The 12,493-nt window shown below is 60.4% G+C and overlaps 1 protein-coding gene across 2 annotated transcripts in view; it reads left to right on the plus strand.

The window, feature by feature from the left end:
• Positions 1-12,194, plus strand: part of COL26A1 (collagen type XXVI alpha 1 chain) — a gene marked incomplete at both ends in the record, with an annotated part of 160,418 nt that extends 148,224 nt beyond the window's left edge. For both annotated transcript variants that reach the window (XM_080702996.1, XM_080702997.1), the window contains 9 exons: positions 1,894-2,050; positions 3,951-4,049; positions 4,654-4,806; positions 6,392-6,475; positions 7,574-7,626; positions 8,006-8,041; positions 9,310-9,357; positions 11,311-11,395; positions 12,037-12,194. In XM_080702996.1, the coding sequence (XP_080559122.1) occupies positions 1,894-2,050; positions 3,951-4,049; positions 4,654-4,806; positions 6,392-6,475; positions 7,574-7,626; positions 8,006-8,041; positions 9,310-9,357; positions 11,311-11,395; positions 12,037-12,194 (873 nt within the window). The remainder of the gene's footprint in view (positions 1-1,893; positions 2,051-3,950; positions 4,050-4,653; positions 4,807-6,391; positions 6,476-7,573; positions 7,627-8,005; positions 8,042-9,309; positions 9,358-11,310; positions 11,396-12,036) is intronic.
• Positions 12,195-12,493: the final 299 nt, after the last annotated feature.

The following is a 12,493-nucleotide window of genomic DNA, read 5'->3' on the forward strand; positions in this document are numbered from 1 at the left end:
TGGACCACAGCACCTTGGAGAGCAGGCCCTATGGATGGCTGTGCCGGTACTTAACAAGCAAGACACACACACGTACATGTTCTGTGTCCATATATGCCTGCACAGGCACACAAACATATACAGATGCATGTACACACACATGTAGGCACAAAATCTACCCATACACGTGTGTACAAACACATGCACACACAACACCCTTGACAACCTTCAGAGCCCTTTGGCCCTGACCACAAGGCGCCTGGGGCTGCAGGTGTCTGTGTCTTGGAGTCACACATACACGGGATCACCACCCCGCCATTGCGCAGCTGTCTCCAAGCTCCTGGTGCCTCCTCTGCAGAATCATCTAGAACAACTGCCTTGCAGGGCTATGGAGAGCCTTAGCTGGGAGGCAGGGGGAACCCCGCTTTGGAAGCTTTGGACGGCTAAGTGCTGAGTAGGGGTGAGGGGCTGGCATGGTCATCTTGCAGATAAAGACACAGATATCTGGGGATACTGTGCAGAGCATGGGGCACGAGAGCCCCAGGGCGTGCACTCTCTACCGTGTCCTCAAGCCCCTCTGCAGGTGGCGGGGTCCCCAGCAGCCCAGACCCCCAGGCACATGCCAGGGCTGGGAGAGACCCGGCTGCTTTCTTGGGGGTGGGGGGGGCAACAGTGCTCTCAGGGTTGGGAGCAGGAGGCTCTAGGGAGAACTTGGAGAGGATTGTGGGGTGCCGGAGGAAGATGCTGGGTAGACTGGCACTGAAATTACGGAACAGGCAGGCGGCCTGATGTTTTCTCAGCATCTGACGCTAATGGCTTGGCCTGGGCTCGGGCCAACATTCTGGGTGTTAAAAGTCACAGTTTTTGGAGGACTGGCCCAGCACCAGCCATTCCTGCCCACCTGGCCATCACCCATCCCCTTCCGCCCTGGGTAATGCTTCCCTGGCCCTGACAGTCCCCTCCCCCCCACCCCCTGGGGCCCCATCACGTGGGGCAGGACTGGCTCAGTGACCTGAGGACCCCAAGGCTGGTGGGAGGGATGGAGGAGGGGCCGGAGGAGCCAGGCCTCCCATCCCAGCAACACTGGGACTGCCCCGGGGGGCCCGTGACTGCACACCCCTCAGACCTGAGCCTGTGGGGCCCACTGTTTGTCTCCATGACCCCCCCCCAACCCCAGCATCAGCAGAAGTAACCAGGTCCACAACACCCCCTCTGCCCTGAGCAAGGCTCTCAGCAAAGCAGCCCAGGCCTGCAGCGCCCCCTGCTGGCCTCTTCAGGGGAAAGGGGACCAGACAGGCGTCAAGGCAGGCTCCCAGGAAGGTCTCCTGCCTCCCTCAAGTGGAGAGGACAGGGCTGCGCTCCAGGTCAGTCCTCAGGAACTACAGCCAGCTCTTGTTTCCTGGAGGGTGTCCTGAAGACCATGCACCAAGACCAAACATTTAAGCATGCCTGCCTTCCTTCCTTCCTTTCTCCCTCTCCCCTCTTCCTTCTTCCTTTTCTTCCTTTCCCCTCTCTCTCCTTCCTCCCATCCATTTATCCATCCATCCATCCATCCATCCACACACATTCATGGAACCAGGACATTGTGCCCTGGGCCAATGAGGCCAAGAAGGTGAACACGGCATGCCCTGGGCCTAGGGAGCTGCCAGGGAAGGAGTGGGCCTGGCTGAGGCTCCACCACTGTGTCAGGCACCCTGGAGGGTCGCACGGAGCTCTGCATGGCGCCTCGTGGAACCTGCTTGCCCCTGAGGCCTGGGCAGGCCGGCTCTTTCCCAAGAGGGAAGGAGGGATAGGGGAGCATGGTGCAACGGAACCAGTGCTCAGCCAGATGCAGCAAGCGGCAGCTGTCCCTGCACACACGTGTTTCTGCTCTGGCCAGGTCAGGGCCTGACCCCCTGTTCTTCTCTGGCCCAGGTCCTCCTGTTGGAGGCAGCAGAGCAGCCCTCAGGCCCGGAAAACGGCCTGCCGGCCCCACACAGCACCCTGCCGCCCTGGAACGAGGACTTCCTACCTGGGGCCATCCCCCTCGCCCACCCAGGGCCCCGAAGAAGAAGGCCCACAGGCCCAGCTGGTGAGTGGGGCCCACAGGGGAGGGCTCAGGCCACCAGAGTGGCTGGGCAGGATCTCCATAAGCCAGGCCCTCTGGGCAAAACATGGCCAATTGACATTTTAGAAAACTAATATTTAAAAGCCTTTACATAAAAATCAGTATTCCTAGTTTGAAAAATGTATTCATTTTTTTCCTAGTATTCATCATTGAGAAATGAAAAGTCTTCCAGGAAAGCTGGTAGACTCTCCTGAAAACAACCAGGAGCTGCTAAGATCCAGTTTGCCTCAGTCCCCACCCTTCCCTGTTGTCTCACAGTCCAGTGACTTCCCTCATCACCCCCTTAGCATCTGCACTGGGCCCTCAGCCCAGAACTGGAGGCCATCTGCCACCCTGTCTTCTGGCCACATTTTTAAAGTCCAAGATAAAAGTGTTCTGCCTGCAGGTTCTCCCCTGTGATCTGGGCTTTGCCTCCTGGCACGGCAGAATGGTAAGGGAAATCACAGTACCATAGGTTGCAGTGGTTGAATGCCTGGCTAGGGCTGGGCGCTGTGCTGGGGTGACCCTGGGCAGGTGCTTAGCTGGCTCAGGTCGCTGTGGCCACAGGACTTCTGAACTCGGGCTCCTGATTGCAGGAGTCTAAGGCTGGTGTCCATTTTGACTGTTCATATCTGTGCTGTGCCAGTTACTAAATATTTTTGTATCACTCTGGGTAGGGCAGATACCATTTCTAATCCTTATACAAAGCTTGAGTTATAGAAGAGACAACCGAGGCTCAGAGAAGTTAGGTAACTCTCCTTGAGGCACACTGCAGCTTGTCTTGAGGATTCCCAGCCCAGTTGAGACCTCTGGAGAGAACACACTGGCTCCCTCTCTTCTCTCCCAGTTGAGCCCCCAGATTCAGTGCCAAGCATGCACACCTGGCTCCCTTCTCCTCTGTCCTGTCTCCCCTATGCCTGTTTGGACCATGGGCTCAGGAGAGGGACAGGGGCAGGGACAGCAGAGTGGAGAGGTAGCCTCCAGTCCTGGAACCAGGAAGGAGAAGCAGGTGTCCTGTATTCTTCTAAAGGGGCCAGAGGCTGAGGGAGACAGGGACTAAGGGAGCTCGCAGGTCTACGCCAGGGAGGATGAGAGCATCTCACTCCCGTCACTGACCCCATGCCTTAAGCTACATCCCCATGACCACCCTCTTCAAATCTTTCTTTTGTGGCTGAAGAGGGAGGGGTTTCTCATTCCTTGGAAGATCCAGGCCCCCAGCCCCCTTGGTGACTCTGGCCAGATCTTTCTTATGGGAGAAGGTGCAGTTCCTAGGACAGCCACCAGGTGGCGCAAGCAGCCTACAAATAGTGACACCAGGGAGCCTTTCCAACTGGTCCTGGAGCAGAAGGCAGGATGGGCCTCAGGGAGCCAGCAGCCCCAGCCACCCTTCCACCCACACCAGAGTCATGTGCAGCCCCACAGGAAGGGCCTGGGTGGCCAGCATTGGTCCCTTCAGCCAATCAGCAACCCCAGAGGGAGTAGAAGCCATCCAAAGCTAGATGGCAACCCCAGGCCTCCAGGCTCTGCTCTCTGGAGCCCCGAGTCACCCATTCTTGACCCTGCACGGGTAGATAGTAGGGCACATGGGCAGAACTTGGAGCTGCTGAGCTGGCTCTGTGGCATTGAGCAAGGGCCCAAGCCTTTCTGAGCCTCAGTTTCCCCACATGCAAAAGAGGAACAAAAAATAAAAGCATTTCTTGAGGGCATAGGTGTGACTAGGCATGAAGATGGCTTGTCCACTGTGATGACACCCCTGGGGTGATAGTGGGGCCTCTGTCTGCTGGGGGGCTGGGTGGGAAGGGCACCTGGGGACCATCTGACCAGACATCCCAGGCGGTCAGGCAGTTGGGCCAGTGTTCTCAGGCCTGTCTCACTCTCTTCCTAGGGCCCCCAGGGCAGACTGGGCCACCAGGGCCTGCAGGCCCCCCGGGCTCCAAAGGTGACCAGGGCCAGGCTGGAGAGAAGGGCCCAGTGGGGCCTCCCGGTAAGGACCCCCAACCTGCTGTCATCCCCTGGAAGAAGGGGCTGGGGTCTTTCCCCTACATGAGAAGGCGAGGTGTGCCATATGCCCCGTTCAGCTGGGGAACCCCTGGCTCCTTCCTTCCCTTCCCCACCCCAGCTTGGGGTGCCAGGGGGAGAGTCTATGAGGAATGTTGGGTGTGGACATGGGGCTGCCCAGGGCCAGGGTACTGTCCTCAGCCATATAGCCACTCCAGGGACCTCCTCATCTCCTCCCAGGTCCTGCAGGGGGCTGACCCCTGGCCAGGCTGGCAGCCTGCCCTTGGCGTCCCTGCCCAGAGCTGAGCTCTCCAGGGGCCACAAGCATCTGGCTTGAGCCTCTGTTGGTCCTGCTGTCCCCAGTCCTGGCCTCTGTCCCTGCTGCTCCCAGGGTCTCCTCTATGCTGGGCTGGGAGGAAGCCATCTCATTTATACTCTGAGCCATCCTCCAGAAAGAAAGATTGTGGGTCAAGAGGCCATGATGTACCCCTGGCCAACCCCGTCCCCTGTAGGGCCTCAGTTTCCCCAGCTGTAATGTCTCAGTGACCAGGTTCCAGCACTCACAATGACTCATCTTTTCCCCATTGCAGGGCTCTTGGGGCCACCAGGGCCCCGTGGGCTTCCTGGAGAGATGGGACGTCCTGGCCCCCCAGGACCCCCGGGTCCAGCAGGCAGCCCCGGCCTGTCACCGAGCAGCCCCCAGGGCGTCCTTTATTCCCTGCAGCCGCCTCCGGACAGAGACAGTGAGTGCCGCGCTGAGGGCTGGGCGGGCAGACCCAGCCACGCTGTCATATGGGCAGAGTGTGGACGTCCTGGAAGAATGCCCAGGAAGCCAAGGCCCCACCAGGGAGGGGCAGAAGCTTGGGAGCAAGGCTTGGCCCTGGCAGTGTCCCTTGGGGATCCGGTGCTGGACCCCAACCCTCCTCCTGTCCCCAGCTCAGCTCCCTCTCCCTGGTCCCTGATCCCAGCCCCAAGGACCACGAGCTGGCCTGGCTCCCGTGCCCCACCGCGGTCATCATCCTACACCCTGGGCACGGCTGGTCCAAGAGTGACCCTAACACACACGGAAGCACCTGCGCCTTCGCGGGGCCCGGAGAACGTGGGGATGAGGCCTGTGGGTCCGGGGGACAGCACGGCAGTGGCCCTCCAAGCAGAGGGAGCTGGTGGGTGCTGAGAGGAGCGCCCATTTTGGCTGAGTGCTAGAACTGAGGAAGGCGTGTCAGAGAAAGGAGATGGGATGGCTTTTAACTCGGGAGGAGAGGAGGGGCCAGTGGCACCTGGGCGCCATGGGGGCTATGGGGACCTCCTGTCAACTGTCCTAGAAACCTGAGCCACCTTCCCACTCAGGCTCCTATCTCCCAGGCAGCACAGCCCTCATCTGACCTGTACCTGAATCCCACCCACCGCCTGCTACCAGCCTCAGTTTCCCCATCTGGAGAGCAGGATGGTCATATTCCCTGATGCAGCTGCTCTGGAGATTGAGACACGGAGCCCTGGGCAGGTGTCTGCAGCAGGAGGAGAGCTCGTTCCCAGGCGGGATGGGGCTCCGGCTGTGCTCAGCAGGGTCCAGCAGCCGGCGAGGGTTAACTCAGTGCCCACTGCCCTTGGGCAAGGAAAACAGATGATGCTTGTGAGCATATGGTGGCCTCAGGGGTCAGTGGCCTGCACCCTGGAGCTCCGGGAGCCAGCCAACCGCCCCGCCTGTCCTGGCCTGGGCCTGGCGTTGTGCACTCCCTCCCGGCCCAGGGCCCTTGGGGTCCCTACGGGAGCCGGCCTTCTTGAAGGACCGGGGTGTGCGTGGGAAGAGCATGGATGCTCAGCAGAGATGCCTGAGGACTGCGCCCTGCAGAAGGCCTACCCGCCACAGGCGCCTGTGTGCACAAGACGGAGCCCAGGCAGTCTTCCCGTCCCAGGCAGTTCGAGGCCCCGGTGCCCTGGGGGCCACAGGAGGAGGGCGGCCAGTCAGACCCACCCCACCCCACCAGGGTGGCCCCAGAGTGGTCAGGGAGGGCATCCTGGAGGAGACTTAAGTGGGCACATGTGTGGGGCCAAGCCTGGAAGAATGTCAGCCTGGGGTGTGGTGGACGTGAGCAGGCAGGCTCAGAGGCCCAAGGGCCTAGAATGTTCCCGAAGAAATCGGCATTTAATGTGAAGCTCGATGGTGTCCCCTGCCCTTTGACGGCCTGGGCCCCCCTGTGCGCTGAGCAAAGAGAGCTGAGTATCTGCTGTCATGACTGCTGTAGGGCCAGGGCCATGGGCACCACCTGCCTTGGTTCACCCAGGCATAGCCGGCTCTGCCCTGCCCAACCTCTACACGCTCCTCCACAGATGGTGACTCCCAGCTGGCCCCCGCCGTCCTGGACACCGTGCTGGCCGGTATCCCAGGCCCCCGTGGTCCTCCTGGCCCCCCGGGTAGGTGGATTGACAGGGCAGTAGCACCGGCCGGATCCGCCTCGGGAGGGTCTGGGTCTGCCCTAACTGCCCGGTGGCCATGTGATTCTGCTAGAACAGGATGGATGCCCGAGGGAGGCCACCCAGGCTGCCCCTGCAGGCGGCGGAGTGGGAAGCGCACCAGGGTCCTTGAGACCCAGGCCCAGGGTGTGGCATAGGCTCAGCACGGGTTGGGGGTGTTGGGAGCTGGCAGGGTACAATGAACAGCAGAAAAGAGAGCCCAGGGGAAGGCAGAGCTCCCAGCTGAATGGGTAGGAACCCCGGCTGGGGAGGAGTGTGGGGTGGGGGCTGGCTGGCCACCTGCCCTCCCCCCACCCGTGGAGGAGAAGACACATAACCTACAGTGGCTACGGGTGGCAGCTGGCCCACGTCAGGTGTGCCAAGACTCTGGGGAAAGGTACTAGGAAGGCTTCCCGGAGGAGGTGACACTCTAAGATTCCCCCCAAAAAAGAGAGCAACCAATGGAGAGGTGGGGAAGCTCCTAGAGGAAGGGACAGCTCTGGAAGGACACTACGCAGAGGGATTTTCCAGGAGGCCCCTGGGGGTGAGGGTGGAGATGGGTCTGCCCAAGGACTGTGGGAGCTGAGAGGACCCAGCTGGGTGAGCATTTCTCAAAGCTCACTCTGGGTGGCCGTGGGGAGGGCGCATGCTCAGCAGTCTGTCCCAGCAACCCCGGCAGGAGGGACCATCTGGGCAGGCTCACGTCCTGGGGTCTGGGATGGGACCAACGTGAGGCAGGTCTGGCCAGGTGTGGAGGGAGTCCAGCTCCCCACTTCATCTCCTGGTGTCTGGGGCCCAGGGAGGAGGAGCTGGGGGTGGAGGTGTAGGAGAGGGATGGAGGTGTAGACTGGGGTTGGCGGTGCAGCTCTGTACCCTGAGGACAAGGAGGCCCGGAGAGCGTTCACCTTCCCCTCCTATGCACAAAGCTTCAGCCGCTGCCCCTGGACACAGACCCAGGGCACAGTCGCAGGGCAGGGAAGGTGGGAATGTCCTGCTTCAGAACTTATGGGGGCAGTGGGCTTCTCTGGCCCCAGGTGACCATCGTGACCCTTCCTGCAGGTCCCCCAGGACCACATGGCCCCCCAGGGCCCCCGGGGTCACCTGGATCCCAGGTAAGGACTTGGACGTCTCTGGTGTGGCTTGAGGGTTGGGGTGGGGGGACCACTGTCTCCCTAGGGCAGGAGCCAGGCCTTTTCCCATCATGAGTCACTCTGGAAGGAGCAGCCCGTCTGTCCAGTAGGACCCAAGAGACAGTAGGCGCTGATTCTAGATTTTGGGGAGCTGTGTCCCTCCGCCCACATACAGGTAAGGAGATGGAAGGCCCGGCTGAGCCAACGACTGTGGAGGAGCCTAGGACTGGGGGGACCCTCGAGGCTGGCCTTCATTTCCCTACCCAGTCTCCCATGTTCAGGCCTGAGGACCAGAGCAGGTGGGGATGGATATCAGCCCACCAGGGCAGGGGGCCTCACAGTCTTGTTTGATTCTCTGCAGGGTCTGGCTGGCGAGCAGGGCGTGGTAGGGCCGTCTGTAAGTGTGCTGCGCGGTGGACCTGGGCACGGGGGCTCCCCCAGGGCAGCGACTCCAGCGCAGGCTCCGGGTGCTGGGGGTGGGCTCTGTCCTGGGTGCTCTTGCCTGGGCTCAGCCTGCAGTCTCCCCCAGCCAGGAAGGGGACTGGGGGAGGGAGCAGGGCAAACCAAGTGTAGTCAGGTGGGGGGCCTGGGGCCTCTGCTGGAGGCCTGGAACCCTGACTTCACGAGCTCTGTGGCCTGGGGCTTTATATAATTGCTGTAGGGCCTGGGGTCCTGTGTTAATGTGCTGTGAGGCCTGAGGCCACAGGTTAACACGATGTGACCTGAAAGTCTCCCCCGAGCCCTACATGTCCCAGGCTTGGACAGCTGGCCTGGCCTCTGGTGGCCCTTCTGGGGAACAAGGATTTATGAGTCTCGACTCCGCTATCCAGAAAGCAGCCACTTCCTTCCTGCCCAGGCCGTACTTCAGAGGCAGAGGGCAGGGCTGGGAGCGATGGGTCTTTGCTGAGCTGAGCACCTACTGTGTGCAGACACAGCGACGGTGGTCTTGGTCCCTGGTGTATTTAAGCGTCACAGCCACCCAGTGAGAGCGCACTTTATTATCCTCCTCGGCCAGAAGTGGCAGCTAAGGCTCAGCAAAGTTAAGGAAGTTGCCCAGAGTCACACAGCTGTGCGACAGCACAGCCAGGATTTAAACTCGGGCGTGCCGGGCTCCACTGGCAGGCTTCCTTCGGTGCTTTTGAGCAGTGACCACTTTGATGGTACTTCTAGGAGCCAGGCCCTAATCTAAGCTAAAGATGAATATGAACCCACCTAATCCTTCAAACAACTATGAGATCGGTACTATTATTACTCAAATTTTAGAGGTGAGAAAATGGAAGAACAGAGGGGTAGAACAACTTGCTCAGAGTCACACGGTAGTCACTGGCCACAGAGGTGTTACTGTGCGAAACCAGCATTTACTGGCCCACTTTAGAGAAGAGAACAGAGTCCTGAGAGGCCCACAACTTCCTTGATGCCTGGAAGAGCCTGGAATCCATGGCTTGCGGGCTCCAAGCATGGCTCCCCCCGGCCCCAGAGGCAGAAGACCCTACACACCTGCCTGTGCCAGGCTGTACAAGGGCCGAGGCCTCGCCTGCCCCTCTCGCCCCAGAGCAGGTGTCCCCAGCCCAGCACCTGTCCCCAGGCCCTGCTTGCCCAGCTCCTGCCTGAGAGTGTGGGGAGGTCCCCGCCTCACCCGGGCGTTGACGGTGACTTGCTTCCCAGGGCCAGCCTGGTATGAAGGCAGAAGATGAGAGAGCTGCCACTGCGGAGGTAACTACCCGTCACCACGCCGGCCTGCTGCCCCGGTCGCAGTGCTGCAAGGGGAGGGTGGGCACCCCACATTGTGTTCACATCTTACTTGACCTCTAGCTAGTGCAGGGCCCCCTGGTGAATGGGGTCCCTGCCTTCAAGCTGTTTCCAGCCAGTGGTTTCTACAGCTGGGTATAATAGTGACTGGAGGACAGTGCAAAGATTGTGGACATGATGGGGTGCCACTGTTGGGGTGACGGGGCCCAGGAGGTAAGAAGCAGGACCCTTCCAAAAGGGTTTGAGGATCCAGGAAGCTATAGAACAGACATTCTCCCTTAAAAGAGGCTTCAGGCCCTGGATTCCGGGATGGGACACAGCTTCCCTAGGAACACGGCTGGCACACAGACTTGCCCTTGGGGTCCAGGCGCCGGTGGCTGAGCTGGACGCACCCGTGTTCCCAGTGCCTGGGAAGCTGAGACAGAAGGATCGCAGGTTCGAGGACAGCCTCTACAACTTAATGAAACCCTCAGCAACTTAGCGAGATCCTGTTTCAAAATAAAAAACAAAAAAAGAGGTAGAAGGTTCCTGGGTTCAATCCCTAGTACCCCCTCCCCTCCCCCAAAGAAAAAGCACATGCAACAGAGTTCATGTCACTGGTGGATGTGGGAGAGGACAAATGGGGGCAGGATGAGGAGAGGAAACCTAGGGACTTAAAGCAAACGGAGGCCAGGACAGAGGGCTCGCTGTCGGGGACGACTGTGAGGGGAGAGGGGGAGGAGGAGCCAGGCCCATAGTGGGGAAGGGACAGTGAGCTAAGGCCTGTGGGAAGCAGGGAGGCAGGTGGGGCCAACAGGGGCGGCCTTGAAAGCAGAGAGTGGCAGCGCCCCAGGGAGCCTCCTTTGGGTGTGGCAGGGGAAGGTTTGTTGGGAGTCTAGCACAGTGGGCTTTGGAGGTCTGCAGCTGAGGGCTTCAGGGGAGAGGCTGGGACCAGAGGACCTTCCTGGAGGCTTCATGGGACCAGAGAAGTTAGAACAGATGGGAACCAGAACTTGGGTTGTGGGTGCCAAGGAGCCAGTCTCAGGCCACATAGGGCCCCTGAAAGGCTACCGTGACACACCCTGCCCTGCCTCATGCGGACCCTCGGGGCTCAGGCCACCAGGCCTGGCCGGGTCCCTAACAGCGGGGGCCTGGAATCCCCCACTCTCTGCTCAGAGCTCCTTCCCCAACCTGGGGACATGGACACCCCGCCCCAGACACCACACAGCTGGGCCCCACCGCCTCTGGCTTCATGGTGGGGAGACCCCGCACCCCTAACCCAGCTGCTGCGTTTGGGCTTCCTGTTGTTTCCCTTCAAGCTGGATTAATCTGAATGCTCCTGACACCCGGGCCGGGCTGGTCGGGGACAGTGGCCTTGTCTCTTCATCACCACATTGCTTTCCAAAGAGGCTTTGACACCTGTCTCCTCGCGATGTCAGCACACTGGCTGCGTTTCGATCGCTGGCCCGTGCTTAGAGCAGGTCGGGCGCTTGGGGCATTCTGCTGGCCCTTGTCCTTTTTGGGCCAGGCCTGCTCTGTGGTGTTAACTTTGCTGCGCCCTCAGGTGGGAAGTCCAGACAGGAAATGAGCAAAGCTCCTCCCACCCGCAGGGCCTTGTCAGGCCTTGTGTCTGGCCTTGTCGCAGTATTTTCTGGAAATAAGGCATGCAGAGGAGGCAGCCAGACAGCTGCAGTGGGAGGAAAATGCCCAGGCTTGAGGCTGGCAGGTCACACCGGCCACACCCAGGCGGTGCGACCATAGGGATGCTAACTGCTCCCTCTGTGCTTGGGTTTTTCATTTGTGAACCGCAGTGGGCACAGAGTAGATGACCACCAGGACTATGATGGCTCTTTGTAGGGACGATGGGGACAGGTGGAAAGAGGCGGGAGGGGAGGTTCCCCAGGGCCCTGACCTCACCCCAGCCCTTCTCCCTGCCAGGGGGAGGGCGTGCAGCAGCTGCGAGAGGCGCTGAAGATCCTGGCGGAGCGAGTCCTCATCCTGGAACACATGATCGGGGTCCATGGTGAGTAGGGACAGCCGCAGCCGCACTGGAACCGGCTTGCCCGCCCGGCCTCAGGCCTCTGCAGGGCCTGGAGCCCAGGCCCCTCGGCATCTGTTAAAGAATGAATGGGGCTGGCAGAGTGACATGTGTCTGCCATCCCAATGCTCTGGAGGCCAGCCTCAGCAACTTGGGGAGGCCTTCAGCAACTTAGCAAGACTTTCAACATCAAAAATAAAACAGGCCGGAGGATGTAGCTAGAGGTAGAATGCCCAGGGGTTCCATCCCCAGTACCACATGCTCACGCACACACACACACACACACACACACACACACACGCACACACACACAGAATAAATGGGTGAATTAATGTGTGGGTACATGAATGAATGAATGAATGAATGAGGGAATGGATGATGGGGAATGAATGAGTGCATGAATGAATTAATGAATAGGAGGAATACTGAATGGGTGACTATTGTCAGGGATGAATGAATGGGAAAGTGAATGCATGCGGGAATAAATAGGTGGATGGATGAATGCATGAGTGGGGAGTGCCTGTCCTGCCCCTACTGGACAAGAGCTCCTGCCCGCAGCCGGAGGAGCAGAGGTGCTCCAAGTTCCGACAGGCTGCCTGGAGCCCACCCTCCTTCCGTCCTTTCAGATCCCTTAGCCTCCCCTGAGGGGGCCTCCAGCCAGGACGCCCTGAGAGCCAGCCTCAAGATGAAGCGGGGTGGCCCCCCACCCGATGGCACCCTGGCTGCCCTGCTGGGTGCTGACCCTGTGCAGAAGAGTGCTGACCAAGCCGGCAGCAGAAAGTGAGAGCCCGGCTCCCCAGGACAAGCCCCGCCCCAGGACGAGGCCGTGCTGCTGCTGGCTCCTGAACACACCACATGGCCTGGGCTTCTCGCAGGAACCATTGTGACACTGGGGCCTGGGGCCTTGGCGACAGATGGCGCCTCCAGGGTCAGGGCGCCCAGGCAGAGCCGGTCCCTTGTCCCTGTCTCGCCACCCCCCACTCCCGGCTGGAGACGGGGTCTGGGTGGGCTGGGTGGTGGGTGTGGGAATAATCATAGTACTCATCATTACCGGGTCCCTGCCGTGCCTGGGCCTGCCCCGCC

This window comes from Muscardinus avellanarius (assembly GCF_963383645.1).
Source record: "Muscardinus avellanarius genome assembly, chromosome: 10".
In the NCBI taxonomy this organism is placed as follows: domain Eukaryota; kingdom Metazoa; phylum Chordata; class Mammalia; order Rodentia; family Gliridae; genus Muscardinus; species Muscardinus avellanarius.